The sequence below is a fragment of the Chlorocebus sabaeus genome, chromosome 3 (genome assembly GCF_047675955.1).
Source record: "Chlorocebus sabaeus isolate Y175 chromosome 3, mChlSab1.0.hap1, whole genome shotgun sequence".
Taxonomy (NCBI): domain Eukaryota; kingdom Metazoa; phylum Chordata; class Mammalia; order Primates; family Cercopithecidae; genus Chlorocebus; species Chlorocebus sabaeus.
In genome coordinates this window covers 17,401,027-17,420,603 of record NC_132906.1, presented here as the reverse complement: position 1 = coordinate 17,420,603, position 19,577 = coordinate 17,401,027, and the positions used below count along the sequence as shown (strand labels likewise).

Sequence of the window (19,577 nt, the reverse complement as noted above, 5' to 3'; positions counted from 1 at the left end):
TTCAGCAGCTACAGCTTGGTGCCATTCGGAGAGCCAAACCCCCAAAGGACTGTGTCTCGCTGGTGCTGCCACTGCTGTTACTGTGCCCAAGATGGGAAGGGAGAGGCTGAGCATCTTCACATACCTCCAGGAAAAATCTTACTGCCATTGCTGTGGGTTGTTGTGGGACTGAGGTGCTTTCAAAGTGCACTCCCCACAGTGACCTATCTATTCTGTTCCCACTAAGTATAGCCCTGCCTTCTTGGTGGCAGGCCCACAAGTGGGGATATCCTGAAAGCCCAGCCTCCAAAGGTCTGCCTTATGCCCTGGAGCTGGGGCTGATGTTGCCATTGCTGCTGCTGGGCCAAAAAAAGGAGAGGAGAGGCTGAGCAGGTAATTGTCACTGTTGCAGGCTGCTGTGGGACTGAGGAGCAAGGAAACCATGCATCCCACAGCTACCTCCTTACTCTGTTCCCATTGAGAGTGGCCCCACTTGCCCTGGTGGCAGGCCCACGATAATCTGCTGCTTCCCACACCTGAGCACTCCTCTGGTGGCAGGGGGACAACCCCACCTATGCTTATCAAAACTAGCACCTGAACACACTACCAGGGGTCCTGAAGATAAGTCTACCAGCTTGGTCCTGTCCTCTCATATGTGAATACACCATCCAGGGGTCTGGAAACCATCCAGCCCAGTTTGCCACTGTTGGAAGCTGAATACTCTTGGGATCTGAGGTTGGGGCAAACCAACCTGCCGATATGACCACAGATGACATCTACCCATATGTGTCTGCCCAATCTGTTGTAGCCACCACAACAGACCTCTTGGGTTGCCACATTATATCCAAGGTCCAGAAAACCAAGAACCCTCCCACATGCCTGGCTTACCACTGCCACTGATAGCATCTGAGCAAGCCACATGAAAGTCAATGAACTGGCCCACCATGACCCACTAATACTGGTGCCAGCATATACTACCTTGGGGCCCACAGACAGGCATGCTAAGCTTACCACTGCCACCACTGGGGCCCAAAGACTGGCCAACCTAGCGTCCTAGTTCCCAGAACATCTTCAACACAGCTTCTACTAATAATGATACCCTAGGCCACAGAGAAAATCACAGATACCACTGATGCTATTTACAGTCAGTAAAATCATATGAATATCACACTACTGCATGGACCTAAAATCAAAGGTAATGCACCCTCTCCAACCCAACTCATTTATACATCTTCAAGAAAAAGTCATCGCCTACAAAAGCAAATTCAAAAAATTAGAACCAACAGTTACACCAGATGCACAGATATCAATATAAGGACACAGGAAACATGAAAAAGCAAGGAAAGAAACTTTCAAATAAGCATGATAATTCTCCAATAACAGACCTCAATCAAAAGAAAATTCGCAAAATTCCAAAGAATTAAAAATGCTAATTTTAATGAAGCTCTGTGAGATACAAGATAATTCTGAAAAACAATAGAGAGAAATCAACAAAACAATTCAGGATATAAATGATAATTTTACCAAAGAAATAATTTTTTAAATAACCAAACAAATTCTGAAACTGAATAATTCACTGAATGAAATACAAAATACATTCACAAGTTTCAACAATAGAGTAGATCAAGTGGAAGAAAGAATCTCAGAACTTGAAGACAGGTCTTTCAAAATAATCCAGTCAGACAAAAAGAAAGAGAATGATCAATGCCTTCATGACATTTAGTACCAAATAAAGCAACCACATATTCAAATTATTGCTGTCTCTGCAGGAAAAGAGAGAATGAAAGGGTTAAAAAACCTACTTAATTGCTGGGTGCGGTGGCTTACGCCTATAATTCCAGCATCTTAGGAGGCTGAGATGGGCAGATCACCTGAGGTCAGGAGTTCAACACTAGGCTGGCCAGTATGGTGAAACCCGATTTCTACTAAAAATACAAAAATTAGCTGGGCATGGTGGTGTGCACCTGTAATCCCAGCTACTCGGGAGGCTGAGGCAGGAGAATCATTTCAACCAGGAGGTGGAGTTTGCAGTGAGCCAAGATTGTACCATTGTATTCCAGCCTGGGTAACAAAGTGAGACTCTGTTTCAAAAAACCTACTTAACAGAATAATAGATGAAAATTTCCCAAGTCTAGAAAGAGACCTAGAGATTCAGATACAGGAGACCCATATATCCCCAAATAGATATAATGCAGAAAGGTGTTCTCCATAGCACATTATACTCAAAGTGTCTAAAGTCAAAGCAAAAGAGGATCCTAAAAGCAGAAAGAGAAAAGCATCTAGTCACCTATAAGGGAACTCCCATCAGACCAACAATGGATTTCTCAGCAGAAACTTTATGTGCCGGGAGATAATGGCATATTCAAAGTGTTGAAAGAGAGAGAGAGAAAAAAAAACCTGCCATTCAAGGATACTGTATCTAACTAAATTATCCTTCATAAATGAAGAAGATATAATGTCTTTCCTAGATAAGCAAATGCTGGTTAAATTCATAACCACTAGACTGGCCCTACAAGAAATGTTCAAGAAGGCCCTAAACTTGGAAGTGAAAAGATGACATTCACAATCATGAAAACACACAAAACTATAAAACTCATTGGTAAACTAAACTTACAAATGAGGAAAAGAAAGGACTCAAATGATACCACTACAGTAAAACACCAAACCACAATGACAAACAATAAGAGGGAAAGAAAGTAACAAAGAATATATAAAATAACCAGAAAACAATGAACAATATGACAGTAACAAAGTCTCATATATCAATAATAATTCTGAAAGAAAATTGATTAAATTCTCCACTTGAAAGATACAGACTGGTTGAATGAATAAAGAAAAACAATTCAAATATATGCTGCCTATAAGAAATTAACTTTGTCTACAAAGATACATATAGATTAAAAATACAGTGAGGAAAAAGATATTCCAAGCAAATGGAAACCAAAATAAAATAAGAGTAGCTATACTTTTATTAGATAAAGCAGACTTTAAGTCAAAAACAGTAAAAAAGAAAGAGAAAGAAAGTCACTATATACTGATAAAGGGATTAATTCAGTAAGAGAATATAACAATCCAAAATACACATGCACCCAAAACTAGAGCACCAAGATTCATAAAATAAATATTACTAGGCCTAAAGAAAAATAGACAGCAATACAACAATAGCGAGGGACTTCAACACCCCACTCACAGCACTAAACAGATCACTGAGACAGAAAATCAACACAGAAATATTAGTTTTAAACTAGACTACAGAACAAATGATCCTAACAGTTTTTTAAATAACATTTTATCCCACAACTGCAGAATATACATTATTCTCATCATTACGTGAAACATTCTTCAGGATAGACCATATGTTAGGCCACAAAACAAGTCTCAACAAATTTTTTAAAAGACAAATTTCATCAAGTATCTGCTTGGAATAAAATGAGAAATCAACAAACAAGGGACTTTGGAACCTATACAAATACATGAAAATCAAACAACATGCCTGAATGACCATTGCAAGGAAAAAATTAAGACAGAAAAAACAATTTCTTGAAACAAATAAAAATGAAAATACATAAACTGTGATACAGCAAAAGCAGCGCTAAGAGGGAAGTTTATAACAATAAATGCCTACATCAAAAATGTGGCAGTACTTCAAATAAACAACATAATGATGCACCTGGGGGAACCAAAAAGCAAGAACAAACCAAACCTCAAATTAGTAGAAGGAAAGAAATAATAAAGATCAGAACAGAACTGAAGAAAACAGAGACTACACACACACACACACACACACACACATGATCTGTGAAACAAAAAAATTGGTTCTTTGAAAAGCTAAACCAAATTGATAATCCTCTCGACAGATTAACCAACAGAAGATAGAAGACCCAAATAAACAAAATCAGAAAGGAAGAAGGAAACATTGCAACTGACATGACAGAAATACAAATGACCATCAGAGACTATTATGAACAATTACAAACTAACTAACAAACTGGAAAACCTAGAGGAAATGGATAAATTCCTGAAAACATACAACCTACCAGGATTAAATCAGAAAGAAATAGAAAATCTGAACAGTTCAATAATGTGTGGCAAGATTGAATCAGTAATAAAAAGTCTCCCAACAAAGAAAAGCTTAGGATTTAATAAATTCACTGCAGAATTCTACCAAATGTATAAAGAAGAACTTAATAGTAATTCTTCTAAAACTAGTATGGAATATTGATAAAGAAGGAATTCTTCCAAAATCACTATCAGGACAGTATTACCCTGATTTCAAAACCAAACAAGGACACAACGACAACAATAACAACAAAACTACAGGACAATATCCTTGATAAACATAGATGCAAAAATTCTCATACTAGCACGTCAAACTGCACATCAAAAAGATAATACACTGTGATCAAGTGAGATTTAAAACAGGGTTGCAAGGATGGTTCAACATATGCAGATCAATAATCATGATACATCACATCAACAGAATGAAAGACATAAACCATATAATCATCTCAATAGACACAGAAAAGGCATTCGAGAAAATTAAGCTTCCCATCATAATAAAAATGCTCAACAGACTAGGAATGGAAGAAACTTACTTCAAAGTAATAAAGGCCATATATGACAAACCCACAACTAACATCATGTTCAACAGGAAAAAGCTAAAAGCCTTTCCTCTAAGATAAAGATCAAGATAAGGATGCCTGCTTTCACCACTCCTATTCAACAAACTACTGAAAGTCCTACCCGGAGCAATCAGGCAAGAGAAAGAAAGAAAAGGAATTCAAATGGGAAGAAAAGTAAGTCAAATTGTCCCTATATTCCGATGACATTATTTTATATCTAGAAAACCCAAAGACTAATGTTGCTGGCTAAATTGGATATCTATATGCAGAAGAATGAAACTGGACCCCTATCTCTCACCATATACAAAAATCAACTCAAGATGGATTAAAGAATAAAATATAAGACTACCATAAAACTATAAAAACTAAAAACTACTATGAAACTGTAAAACTACTAGGAAAAATGGGGTAAAACTTGGGAACATTTGTCTAGGCAAAGATTTTACAGCTAAAACTTCAAAAGCACAGACAGTGAAATGAAAATAGACAAATGAGGCTATATTAAATGAAAAAGCCTCTGCACATCAAAGGAAATGATCAACAGAGTGAAGGGATAAACTATTGAATGGGAGAAAATATTTGAAAACTATTTATCTGACAAGGAAGTAAAATTTAAAATATACATGATATTCAAACAACTCAGCAGTTAAAAAAAAAATACAAATAATCCCATTAAAAACCAGGATAAGGAGATGATAGACATTTCTCAAAAAAAGACGTAGATAGCCAATAGGTATATGAAACAATGCCCAGCATCACTAAGCATCAGGGAAATATAAACCAGAATCACAATGAGACAGCATCTTACCCCAGTTAGACTGGCTAATATTAAAAAGACAAAAAATCACAGAAACAGGTGAGGATTCAGACAAAAGAAAACTCACCCCCTCTTGGTGGAAATGTAAATTAGTACAAACACCATAAAAAACAGTGTGGTAAGCTGGGTGAGGTGGCTTACACCTTTAATACCAGTGCTTTTGAAGGTAAGGTGGGAGGACTGCTTGAGTCAGGAGTTCTAGACCGGCCTGGGCAACTTAGAGAGACCCCATCTCTACAAAAAATTTAAAGAAAACAGCCAGGTGTGGTGGTGTGCACCTGTACTCCTAACTACTCTGGAGGCTGAGGCAGGAAGATTGCTTGAGTCCAAGAGTTCAAGACTGCAGCTATCATCGCACAATTGCACCCCAGCTTGTGAAACATAGCAAAACTCTACCTCAAAAAAACAAAACAAAAAAGAAGACAAAAACAGAAACAACAAAAATCCCAGAAAAAAGCAGTATAGAAATTTTTCAAAAAACTAAAAATAGAACTACCATACTATCCAGCAATCCTAGCACTAGGTATTTATCCAAAGGAAAAGAAACCTATATATCAAAGGAATACCTGCACTTGTGTGTTCCTTGCAGAACTATTTATAATAGCAAATATATGGAATCATCCTAAGTGTCCATTGACAGATGAATAAAGAAACTATCGTGTATACACACAGTGGAATACTATCTGGCCACCAAAAAGAACGAAATCATGTCATTTTTCAGCAACATGGTTGGAACTGGAGGTTATTATGTTAAGTGACATAAGCCAGGCATGGAAAGACAGATGCTGCATGTCCTCCCTCGTAAGTGGGAGCTGAAGAAATTGATTCCCATTGAGATAGAGAATAGAATGACAGATACCAGAGGCTGGGAAGGGTATGTGGATGGGAGTGGGGATAAAGAGAGGCGTGATTGTGAGTACAAACGTGCAATTATATAGAACAAATTAGCCCCAATATTTGATTGTAGACTTGGGTGACTATAGTTAGCAATGATGTATTGTATATTTCAAAGCAGCTGAAAGAGGGGACTAGAGATGTTACCAACACACAGAAATGATAAATACTCAAGGTGATGAATACCCCCCAAATATCCTGATCTGATCGTTGCACATTCTATGCATGTAACAAATATTCACATGTACCTTATAAATATGTACATTTTTTGTATCAGTTTAAAAAAAAAGAATTTTTTTTTAAAGTTACAAGGGATTCATTTATCTTTAGTCAGGGAATAGTTGTTTGGTTGATTCCTCATCTAGTATACCTATTACCACAGAACAGAACACAGCAATCAGAAAAAAAAAAACATGTTGGAAATCCATATGGGACACTTCATCCAGGGTGTACAATAGGCTTGAACATTTTCCCTACTCCAACTGCATATTTTTTAGTGACCGAAATATTGGCTACCCTCAGAAATATCTCCTTTTTGATCAATGTTGACCTATATTTGTTTGGACCATTTTTTTCTAGATTCAATGCTGATTTCCTCCCTTCAGTGAGGTCATTAGATAATACTTATATTTTAATCCCTTTGAGGAGATTCAGGATTCATTACAGCCTAGTGGTAATGCACATGTTATCTGAGGTAAATTTAGGACACATATTCAACACTTCACATTTGTGTGATCTTAAGCAATTTTCTCTAAGTCTCAATTTTTCCATCCATCAAATGGAGAAGATACTTACACCTATATCATAAAGTTGCTTTTAGGTTTAACTGGATTATTCATGTAAAGTCTTTAGTACATAGTAAAGTGGTCAAAAGTGGCAGCTGTTAGTATTGTGTGTGTATTATTGAATATGAATGAAATTTGATTTTCTCCCCACTGAACTTGGCATTCTTCTCTCCATGTTGAACTGATGAAACTGCACAGACAGTACTGTATAGCTGGCAATGTTTTTATCACGTATAAACAATGTGCATGACAGGCAAAACATCAAGATATCAATTTCTAAAAATAAAAATGAAGAAAACACAGGTAAAACTAGTATCCCCATTTTAAACCCATGGAAACTGAAGCTTAGACGTTAATAAAATTTGACCAAAAAGCTAATAAGATATGAAGTATACCAACAAAGGTGGTCAAAAAGCAAATTTCTCTAAAATAAAGTTCATCTTTCTTATAATTTCAAAAATTGGTGAAATATTTGCACGTGGGAAAGAAAAATACACCAAATAAGCTGGTTAAAATCTTTTAGTAAGCAACAGGAATAAACAATGACATAGCTTGTCACATGCTGAATAGTGTAGATTTAGGCATATTTTATAAAACTCAGACACTGAGATGTGTTTGGTTCTTAGATTCTTTTTAGAACCTTCTTTGCTGGGATGGTCATACCCTTAATACTGACTATTCTATTCATCATTTCTCATTTTCTGCTTAGCATACAAGAAGTCTATCCCTTTCTTTTAAATGAGAATTGGTATAAATACATCCATATTATAAATCATACAAGGTCCACTTTTGCATGTCTCTTAATTTTATCTTTTCCTAAGATTTTTGTCATTATCCATAGAGAGAACTTGTCACAATGCCTCTAGCACAGAACTGTCTAGTGCAGAATTCCTAATCAGGCCTATACCTTCAGTTGCCTATTTGATATCCTACACTTTGAAGTCAAGCAGGCATTTCTTACATACTAGCATGCCTTAAATAATTTCATTGTTCTTTATTCCTAAGCCCATTCTACCCTTATTCTCCCCATCTCAGTGAACTGTACCACTCTTAACCCAACAGCTCTAATTAGAAAACAAAGCATCATCCTTCAGTCTTTCCTGTCCAATCAATTCCCACGGCATGCCCATTCTTCCTCAGCACTCTCTCTCAGATGCCACCTGGTCTCTGCAACCTCCTACAACCACCCTGTTCAGGCCACTGTAACTGATCATCTGTGTTGCTCCAACAGCCACCTGAGCTCTTCAATCTTTTCTTTGCATTGCAGCCAGAGCAGAGTGGTATTTCCAAAATAGAAATCTAATTTTGTCATTTTACCTAAAACTTTTTAGGTGTCACCTATTTCTATTGCAAGAATGAAACACAACTCCTTTCTATGGCCACAGGGCCCTATAAGATTGACTCCTTGCCCTCCTCTCCAAACTCTCGTTATTCACTCATTTGCGTTCTAGTTTTTTGCTGTATCCAACCTTTCAGTTCCATAGAGGCATCCCATCCACTTAGCCAGCGCACTTGTGAATTTCTCACTTCACAAACACACTTTCCTTGTCTCTTCACTGGGATACCTTGATATCATCCACAAAGTTCAGCTAGAACATAATATTTTTAAAGAAGTTTTTTCTGAACCTGGTTTGGGAAGGATGTTCTTATCTTAGTAGATCATTTATCACATTTATTTTATGCTTGTCTGTTCACTTATCTGTGTACCCCCAAAGTCTGAAAGGTCCATGAATTAAGAGGCCATGGTTCTCTTGTTTGCTGTTGTGTCCTCAGCACCTAGCCAAGTGCAGGCACACAGGCGCTCAATTCACAGTTTGTGCATGAATGAGTGATATAAAATTCTCAAAAAATATTTATTGTGAAATAAATCTTTATTAAACTGCAATTCAACATTATCTAGACTCCATCTCATGATTTACTCCAACTAGGAAATCTTTCAAGTGGCAGGTTTCTTCTTTCAAAGAAAAATTTATGCTGTACATTATGAAGTCAAAAACTTCACAGTGTGAATTTATTTCAAATGGAGGGCACCGCTATATTTGCTTATATTTAATCATTTGATTTCAGCCAAATTTATCATCTACTTTGCTTTATCGTATCCTTAAAAACCTTGCTATAGTGCCTCCTACATTACAGGACTGCAATGAAAATGGAATGATTTAAAAAAATCCCAAATCAAAGTGTTTTGCATAAATGCATGAATATTAGCTGCCTATAGTTGCAAATGTTGTAGTTTCCCCTTATCTGTGGAGGATACATTTCAAGATGCCCCAGTGGATGACTGAGGACACAGATAGTACCAAACCCTGTAAATACTAACAAATACATACATATAATAAGGTTTAATTTATAAATTTGGCATAGTAAGAGATTAACAACAATTAATAATAAATAACATAGAATAATTATAACAACATATTAAAATAAAAGTTATGGAAATGTGGTCTCTCTCTCTCAAAATATCTTATTGTTCTCTACTGCAGTAACTAATACCATGAAAAGGAAACTGCTGACAAGGAGGGGACAACTGTAAACACTCCAGAGACATTTTGATTCATGGAAAAATTGAAGGGACTTTTTTTAATATATTTTTTAAGACTGAGTCTTGGTCTGTCACCCAGGCTGGAATGTGGTGGCGTGATCTCAGCTCACTGCAACCTCTGCCTCCCAGGTTCAAGCAATTCTCCTGCCTCAGCCTCCTGAGTAGCTGGGATTACAGGTACCCGCCACCACACCCGGCTAAGTTTTTTGCATTTTTAGTAGAGATGCAGTTTCACCATGTTGGACAGGCTGGTCTCAAACTCCTGACCTCCAGTGATCTGTCTGCCTCGGCCTCCCAAAGTACTGGGATTACAGGTGTGAGTCACTGTGTCTGGCCTGAAGGGACATTTTTGTTTTCATGGTTCTCTTTGTATTATTTGTGTTAAGTATATGGTAGATGTGGTGATTTCCAATGACAAACAATAAGGACTTCCCATTAAATGACAAAAAATAGGTTTTGCTACAGTATGATAAAAAGTAGATGAAGACATGAGGGAAGAAAGATACTACTGGCAAAGTGCACTCACTCTTTACTTGAAGATACTTTCTGGCATTGAAAGTCAAGGAAGTGGTAAGATAGAAGCCAAATGAAATAAATATGTTGCTTTTAGCTTTCTGTGCTTGCCAGGGCTTGGCTCTGTGTCCCCACCCAAATCTCACCTTGAATTGTACTAATCCCCATGTGACAAGGGCAGGACCAGGTGGAGACAATTGAATCATGGGGACAGTTTCCCCGTACTGTTCTTGTGAGAGTGAATGAGTTCTCAGGAGATCTGATGGTTTTATAAGGGATTTCCCCCTTAGCTTGGCTCTTACCCTCTCCTGCCGCCCTGGGAGGAGCTGCCTTCTGCCATGATTGTAAGTTTCCTGAGGCCTCCCCAGCCATGTGGAACTGTGAGTCAATTAAACTTCTTTTCTTTATAAATTACACAGTTTCAGGTATTTCTTCATAGCAGTGTGAGAGCTGACTAATACAATGCTTTTTGTACTTTTGCATTTATTCTTCATACATGCACTTTTAGGGATGGTGGCCAAGGTAAGAAAGGGGTGAATAATCAAGACACATGACAGGTTTTTAAGAAGCAAATTCACATGTGGAAACTGAGTTCCTTGATCTCTCACTTGACCCAATCCTGGCCTAGACTCTTTTTACCTTAGACAGCAAAATAGCATATTGACGAGGAGAGAGTTTTTCAGATGCTTTCTATTAAAACATATATTTTTAAACGTGTTGTTGAAGAAGTACTGGATCTATTTTATTCACTGGTTCCAAATTAAATGTGTTGCCTTTCCCCCTTCATTTAATCTCAGTCACTAGCAATCCTTGATGATATATGAGAAGAAAACTCTTTCAGTCATCACCCAGTTTTTCCTGCTTTGCCAAATGCTCTTGTCCTCCTTTTCACATGGGAGCTTGGTTTACAATGGTAATTTTCTGTGCCCCCTGACACCTTAATAATAAGATTTCGTCTATATGAATGATGCATTGTGGGAAACAATACAATGGGATTAATTAAAATAAGACTTCAAATAATCTATTTTGGGCTTGACTTGGATATATTTCAGTACAATAAAAGAAAAATGGGATTTGCATAATAATTAAACCATTTTGCCAAAAGGTCATGTCTAGAAATTAAAGTTTTTAAGAGCAACTTATCTCACAAAATATTAGCTTGGTGCAAAAGTAATTGCTGTTTTTGCCATTACTTTCAATGTATTGAAATTATTTGTATTATTTGTGTTAAGTATACGGTAGATGTAGTGATTTCCAATGACATTGAAAGTAATGGCAAAAACAGCAATTACTTTTGTACCAACCTAATACAAAGTTTAGGTACCCCATCTTTGACTCAGCCGTGGAATTCCTGACATGAGAACTGATTGTGCAAATGGTAATCTAGTTTAGAAAAGAGTAGTCCACAAGCACCACTGCAGAAAACACTTCTGGACACATGTTATCTTCACTCAATAAAAGCTTTTCTAGTGAATTACAACAGCAATATTTTGAAGGGTATACTTGAAAACCTTCCTCTCACAAACTCTGTAAATATAATAGAAACTCCTTAAATGGAGGTTTTACAATAAAGAAAGAAATACTTTCACAAGACAGAATTGAAAAAAAAAAAAAAACCCAGAGTACTAGTTAAATGAACTAATACTGGGTGGGTTACATTTGATTGCCCATCCAGGGACAGGTGATATAAAGTGGAAATTTGAAACTGAAACCCCAAGAATAAAGTCTGGACACCAGAGGACATATGTGAGTTAGAATAAAAATCCGTCCTCTTACGGAGCTTGTTGTTTCTGCCTAAATCTGAATGGGGAAAATGTCTCAATAGGCCTCTCTAATATACAGGTTGGGGGTCCTAATTCACATTATTTGGCATTGGAACGCCTCAAATTAAAAAAAAAATTATATAGAAATTGACCCTAGCAAATATAAAAGCAAAACTGCTCTCAGGCTTTTTAATCCCTGAACTAGGATTGTATAGGCTTTCCGTATATAAAGTCCCATTGAAAATCAATTCATAAGACAAAATTATTATATGCCAGGAAATGATATACCATAAGCAAGAAGCAGTTGAAGCAAAAAACATAAGATCTGGACCTTAGATCTTCAGTAATAAAACTGTGCAACAAAGATTATAAAATAAATATCTAAATTATTAAATATGTAAAAAAGAAACTATATGAAGAAAAAAAATAAAGCATGATAGAAAGTCAAAGATAAATATATGGGAAAACTCCACACAGATCTTCTCAAAATGCCAGTATAGTTATCAAAATAAATCTCAGTGGATGAGTTAAGTAGCAAATAGATATAGAGAGAATTAGCCAACTAGAAGATAAGTCTGAGGGAAGAACAGAAATTAATAAAATAGGAAATAAAAAGAATAGAAGTTTCCAAAAGAAATGTCAGAGCCAAACATAGCTTAAAAAAAAAATCATATAAAATACACAAACTTCTGGAAAGATAAATTGAAAGAGAAAAGGAAAAGAGAGAGACAGACAGGATAGAAGAACATTATTAGTAATAAAATAGAGACATAAAAAGACATGCAATAAAGACGTTTAAGAATTTTATGATAATTATAATAAATTTACACTATTATTTTGAAAATATAGATAATACATAAAACTGTCTTAGGAAAAAATACAGTAATAAAACTTAAGAAGAAATAACCATTTAAGAAAGCGAAACAATGGGCCAAAACCTAGCTACATATATACGGTTAGATTTATAATTTTACCAAACCTACAAAATTAAATTATCTCAATCTTATTTGAAGTTTACAGATTAAAGAAACAAGGAAGATACTACCTCAACTCAATTAATGAAGCCATTATAAACTTGATTCTAGAAACAAAATCAACAAAACTTGATTTTAGAAACAAACTTGATTCTAAAACAGATTTAAAGCGCCATATACATGCAAAAATACTAAAATGAAACATACTTTTTTTTTTTTGAGACGGAGTCTCGCTCTGTCCCCCAGGCTGGAGTGCAGTGGCCGGATCTCAGCTCACTGCAAGCTCCGCCTCCCAGGTTTACGCTGTTCTCCTGCCTCAGCCTCCCGAGTAGCTGGGACTACAGGCGCCCGCCACCTCGCCTGGCTAATTTTTTTGTATTTTTTTAGTAGAGACGGGGTTTCACTGTGGTCTCGATCTCCTGACCTCGTGATCTGCCTGCCTCGGCCTCCCAAAGTGCTGGGATTACAGGCGTGAGCCACCACGCCCGGCCCTAAAATGAAATATTCTGAAATTTAATCCAGCAATTTATAAAATTATGTCATGAACAAGTAAGTTTCTTCAAGCATATATGGGTGGCTTAACACTAGTAAATCTAAAAATGCAATTAATTACACTAACAGATTGAAGGAAAAGATTATGTAATATGTTCAATAAATGCAGAAATTTTTATAATGTTTAATACTTATTCTTGATAAAATCTCTTCTCAAACTAAATGTTTTCTTAACCTGATAAAATGTTACTAGAATCTTATAGTATATATTATTTTAAATGGCGGACCATTATAAGATTTTCCTTTTCAATAAGAAAAAGACAAAAATGCCTGCTCTACTGCTTCCATCCAACATTATACTAATGGGCACAATATGACAAAATAAATATGAAAAATGATGTTAAGAATTGTCAAAGAAAAGACAAACTGTGATGAGTGAATGAAAAGAAATGATTGAGCTCTAAGTGCAGGGCAGGTCCTAGGGACTGTAAGTCAATATTGTCAATTCTATAAAGGGTTGACATTCGATATCGTAGCCATTTCTTAAGTAACAGAAGATCTTCTGAGAGTATTTTTCACTAAAGTGCTATAAATCATCATTTAGTCAGTAAGGCAGTCTCTGAAACACTCAACCAACAGGATTCTGTGGGGACGCAACAGTGCATAAGGTACAGTATTAATAGATAAACCACCCCAAACTTATGTCTTACTAAATTTCGTATTGAATGGAATACTAAAGTGGATAACTGCAACTTTAATCTCAGAGTGAAGATTAAGCCTCAAGGTGAGCTTGTGCCTTCTGCTATGTGAAGCAGTCCAAGGAATAATTCCTTCTGGTAGGTCATAATGATCTCACTGCAAGCTTCTGAAGACTTGAAAATATAGCACTCAAAGAGCTGTAAACTGGGTTTATTTTGCTAGTGCTATTTCAAGTAACTATAAAGAAAGAAAATAACCCTCTCAATGAGTGCCAGGATATGAAAGATGTGGTTTATCCACAGTAGAGGCCCTAATGGGCTTGTCTCATCTCCTCTTTTCAGTACTGTCCTTTTCTTTCTTCTTTAGATATGATGTGCCTTCATTTTCTCTCTTAATTGCTTGGTTTGTCCTGTTCTTACTCCTCAGTCCGTCTTTGATTTGCTCTTATGAGACCCACCCTTCCTGTGTGCCATCTCCTTTGTTCCTCCTCTTTTCTTTCTCCTTTTCCTTATCCTGTGACTGGAATGACCATTGCATTTTTAAGAAAATAGTTGCAATATTTGTTGAATAACATTACTAAATATTGCTCTTAATTAGGAAATAACTTTAATCTTTCTAGACTTCTTAATCATTACACTACCAGAAGAGATTAAACCACACTTACTTATTCTTTTCTTTTTAGTGCATTACTGGCTTTTGATTGGGGGAAGTGGAAGGTGCCTATCTTCCTGATGATGGTAATGTTTGCTGTCAACACTTTTGGGTTTTGTGCTGAGAAAAGGTGTGGTAGGAGGTTAGGAAAGGTTAAATTGGTGGCAATGGAAATCAAGGTGTGGGTAGGATGAGATGTGAGGCTGTGGGACCTGTGAGAAGTTTATTATAATCTACATCTGAGATGAAAAGGGTCTATCTAAACTATAGTAGTAATGTTACAAGTGGAAGGTAAATGACAGATGGGAGAAAACAGAGCAGTATGCACAGGACTTTTGATTTACTGAATAGTGGTTGAGTGAATGAAGAAGGAGTGGCAATAATCACCAAAACCATTCCTGACAAACTGCTGGTCTAATGTCTGCATGGTACTCAGTAGCCTCAAAATCAAAGTCCATGGCACCCAGATTTACCAGTCCTGTGTTCTGGGGTAAATAATTTTCTGAGCTTTCACTACCCCACTTATAATGCCACTTGCCCTGTCTACATCAGTGAATTGTGAAGCTCTGATAAGACACTGACAACAGTAAAATGTTCTATGAATATTATATGATGGGATCGTACCAATGGTTCCTCAACTTCATTACCACTAGAGACACGTTTTAAAGGCTGAGTGATAGCATGGAAAGGTCGTGATTTGGGGGCCATGATACTGACTGCTGTGTACTAGCTTCATAAGTTCAAGTTAATCAACAAGTCTCTCTAAGTCTCAGTCTTGGCATCTGTAAAATAGGGATAATGGCATCATCCTTCATTTTGCAGATTTAGAGATACATTTGTGAAAATGCCTGGCACTTAATAAGTGGTTTTTTCCCTGTACTTTCATGTTTTTTTCTGCATGTGCATCCCATATCAATCCATACAGGAAAGATTTTTTTTTTTTTTTTGGCCAACAAAACAAACCGAACTAAAGTAAGCATGAATAACGTTTTATATTTTTAAATTAGATCTACCTCTTTCTACCTGTAACAATTGATAGATTATCTAAAGAGCAGATAGGCATTTAGCATGGACTATTAAACTTTTTGGACTATATTCAAAATATTGGCTCTTTCTTTAAGATAAAATAAAATTTCTGTACTTTAAATACAGAATAGAACTTTTTATTATACTGATAAATTAAGGCAGCAGTTACAAATATTAGAGCAGCTTATACTTATAGGGTATTATATAAATTTAAGGTAGAATCAAGACTTTCAATACCTCTTGATAAAATAATTCCTAATTTTTAGTGTTTTCAAATATTTTCAGTAAAAACACAGATGTTGTTATATATTTTACAGAATTGTTAGGATAATAAAGCACAATGATATACAAAGGTAGCAGAAGCTGGGAAGGGAGGAGAGATGGGGGGTCAGGGAAGAGATTAGTTAAAGGACACAAAATGACAGCTAGATAAGAGGAGCAAGTTCTGGTTTTCTACACCCCTGTAGGATGACTCTAGTTAACAATAATACATTATATAGCTTCAACTAGCTACAAGGATATTGAAAGTTCCCAACACAAAGAAATGATACATGTTTAACATGATGGACATGCTAATTATGCTGATCTGATCACTCTATTTTATATGTCTAAACATCATTACGTGTTCCGTGAATATACATAATTATTTGTCAATTTAAAAACCAAAATAAAATAAACCAAAAACAATTTAAAAACCAAAATAAAATAAACCAAACACAAATGGCAGAAACTAGAAGAAATTTTAACAACATACAGTAAAAGGTATAATATCTATTATTCTCACAGCTACTATAAATCAGTAAGAAAATCAATGTGTATATAGATAATTCAAAGAAATACGAAGATCCAATAAACCTATGCAAAGGTCTTTTTAAAAAAATGTACAGAGGAGCCAGTACCCGTGCCTGGCACAGAGTATAGGTTCATAAGACACATTACCACGTTCACCTCTCACGTGCTTTGCCATTTAACTATCAAAGACCTTTCCGGGTAGATTATTTTCAACTTCCTGAGTTTGGTTTTTGACTGTCCTCCCGCTTCTTTCCAAACTGAAAGAATCATCCCCCAGTGTCTTCCTCTTTTATCTACCAGGAGGAAAATTTCAAGGGGGAAAGAAAACCAGCCCAGGGTTAGGGAGTCTCATCTCTCAGTTTACTGCTCTCTGCTTTACTTACAACAGTACTCACAATCTTTCCTTTTGCTCTCTCTATCCACACAAAAAAGTACAAACTGTTTCTTGAACTGGGGAGATTAAGATCCTTTTGCTCCCTTCTCTATTTCTACTTCACAACAATTTAGTTTCTCTGGGGAAGAATGATCTAGGATATTCCCTCCCTCCTATTTTGGGGCAGAGTGGCTTATAGGACTTAATTTTCCATGTGTTTACTAGTTATTCATTCAACAGCCTTGTCCGACAGGTTTCTTTGAAAAAACGGTTTCAAACACTGAGATTAAAGTTACAAAATATAAGCTTTTAAAAGCAAAACAAAACAAAAAACCAAGAAGGAAATACATTAGATTTCAATTCTTCACCACGAAATGTCAAAAGTTTAATCACCTGATGGTAAATGGCATGGTGAAAGAAACTGCACAGGGGAAAAAAACACACATAGTTGTGACTTTTGCCCTTTAGAAACATTAAATCAAGGAAGACAAGCCGACAGATGCAGCCAACTTTGAAACCTGATCAGATGAAAAAACCAAACATAAAATAAATGTGTATATTATCATTGTTTTAAATTCCCGTTTTTTCTGTCTAGAAAGTTGTTCCTCATGTTGTTCTTCCCAGCAAGAAGAATTTTCAAGTAAATTAGTACTCACCATCATCTTTGTCAGGAACGATTGTAACCTGAGCCCCTGGGAACTCTGATCCGATTCTTCCCCCCATGGGCATACTCAGAAGGACATGGAAGGTTTCCTCCTCCTCGTACAAGGAGTCATCAATTACGACTATCCGACACAGTTTCTCCCGTTCATCTTTGTCAAAGTGGACAACACTGGTGTGGTCCTCAGGCCTGGATATGTAATCAGAGTAAGACAACACGGAAGTCGGCACAGTTCCAGTTGCTGTTCCTGGAAGCAGAGAGAATTCAAAAGATTTTTCTGTAGAACATAAGACAAAGATATTTCCAGACACAATTACTTTCATACACAGCATTTTAATGGTCAGTTGTAGACGTGAACACCCCTAGAATTGCAATAGTAACTACACACTGTTCTAGTATCATGAGTTAACTTGAGAGTGACCTCAAACCTATACACCTATAAGGAATATTACATTTCAAGTGTTCTCTCCTGTCTTTCCTGTCAATGGACTTTAGATCAACACAGTGTTACAGATTAATAGCCCCTACTATTCAAAAGCTTACTATGCACAGGCAAAGTGCCAAGTGCTTCACATACTTGTCTCCTTAATCCTCTCAACCACTCTACCCGGCTTTACACATTTGGTAACTGAGGTTTTCAGAAGTTGAACCACTTGGTCTGGGGCCCAGAGTCCAAGGCTGGTCCTGAAGTTGGCTTTTTTTTTTTTTTGAGACGGAGTTTTGCTCTGTTGCTCAGGCTGGAATGCAATGGCGTGATCTTCACTCACTGCAACCTCCACCTCCCGGGTTCAAGCAATTCTTCTGCCTTAGCCTCCTGAGTAGCTGGGATTACAGGCGCATGCGCGCCACCATGCCCAGTTAATTTTTGTATTTTTAGTAGAGGCGGGGTTTCACCATGTCGATGAGACTGGTTGTGAACTCCAGACCTTGTGGTCCACCTGACTTGGCCTCCCAAAGCACTGGGATTACAGGCACGAGCCACCGAGCCTGGACTCTGAAGTCAGCTTTTAATCACTCTTCTGTACTGCCTTTCAAATCATATATCCATGAATGAAAATTTTAGCAAAAGTCTACTCTGATATCAGTATATATAACTATTGGTTTTGCATTTTTAGAAAATCTGCTTATTTCCTAGAAAGGTATTTAGTATATTAGTGAATATTATGTATTAATTTTAATTTTATATTATATAAAATCACCTTCCATAGGATAGTTGCTCATGAGCTAAACAAACATTTTGATATTTCTTTGAAATGAGTTTCAAACTGGTTTTAAATTAGTTTCTTTTCCTTGGGCATGCATCATTTTGCCTTTTTTTTTTTTTTTTTTTTAAATAGTAACCCATTTCTACTTGAGCAGGCTTGGGTGGGCTTTAGTTCCTTATAATCCAAAAAGCCTTGAGTATTGCAGTAAGTGACCAAGTGAAATCAGAAAGAGGACTCCTCAAAGGAGAAATCCTGAAGAAAGACTTCTAAATAAATCCTTTTCTGTATCTATGGAAAATTAATAAAATATACCCTTCATGGCAAAATGTTATGGTTCCAACATGTTAAAAAGGCTTATTTATATCTCTTGGGAGTTATCTTAGTTTTTTGGCAAATCGAGCTACCTTGTTGGGTATAACAGACCACCATTAACTCCTGGCTCACATCTCCACTCCTCTGGATGGGAACAAACAGCTCACCAACATCTTCTTCAATGGAGTATTTGGACTGGGGAATAAATACAGTTGATTCTAAAGAGAAAACACAATTGCAGGCATTATTTTTGTCTGAGCTTCTTACCTCTGAAACAATCATACAGAATTAAAATTTATCTAATGATTGATTTTTCCCCCCTTGAATATGCTTTAGAATAACACAGTGAGAGGAAAGGGAGGAAGGAGAGGGGAAAAGAAGTGGGTACAAAGGGTATAGGATCTGGGCCAGTGAATTCTGAAATCTAAAAACAAAACCCAACATGGCTTTTATCTCCAGTCATTGCTTTCTTCTAGA

At 36.5% G+C, this 19,577-nt stretch overlaps 1 protein-coding gene across 1 annotated transcript in view; it reads right to left on the bottom strand.

Annotated features, from left to right (window-relative positions):
* The window catches only part of FREM2 (FRAS1 related extracellular matrix 2), a 183,003-nt gene that overhangs the window by 65,225 nt on the left and 98,201 nt on the right, over positions 1–19,577 (bottom strand). The window contains exons 5-6 of the mRNA XM_007960195.3: positions 19,193–19,318; positions 17,579–17,830 (exon numbers count right to left, since the gene is read on the bottom strand). Of these exons, the coding sequence (XP_007958386.3) occupies positions 17,579–17,830; positions 19,193–19,318 (378 nt within the window). The remainder of the gene's footprint in view (positions 1–17,578; positions 17,831–19,192; positions 19,319–19,577) is intronic.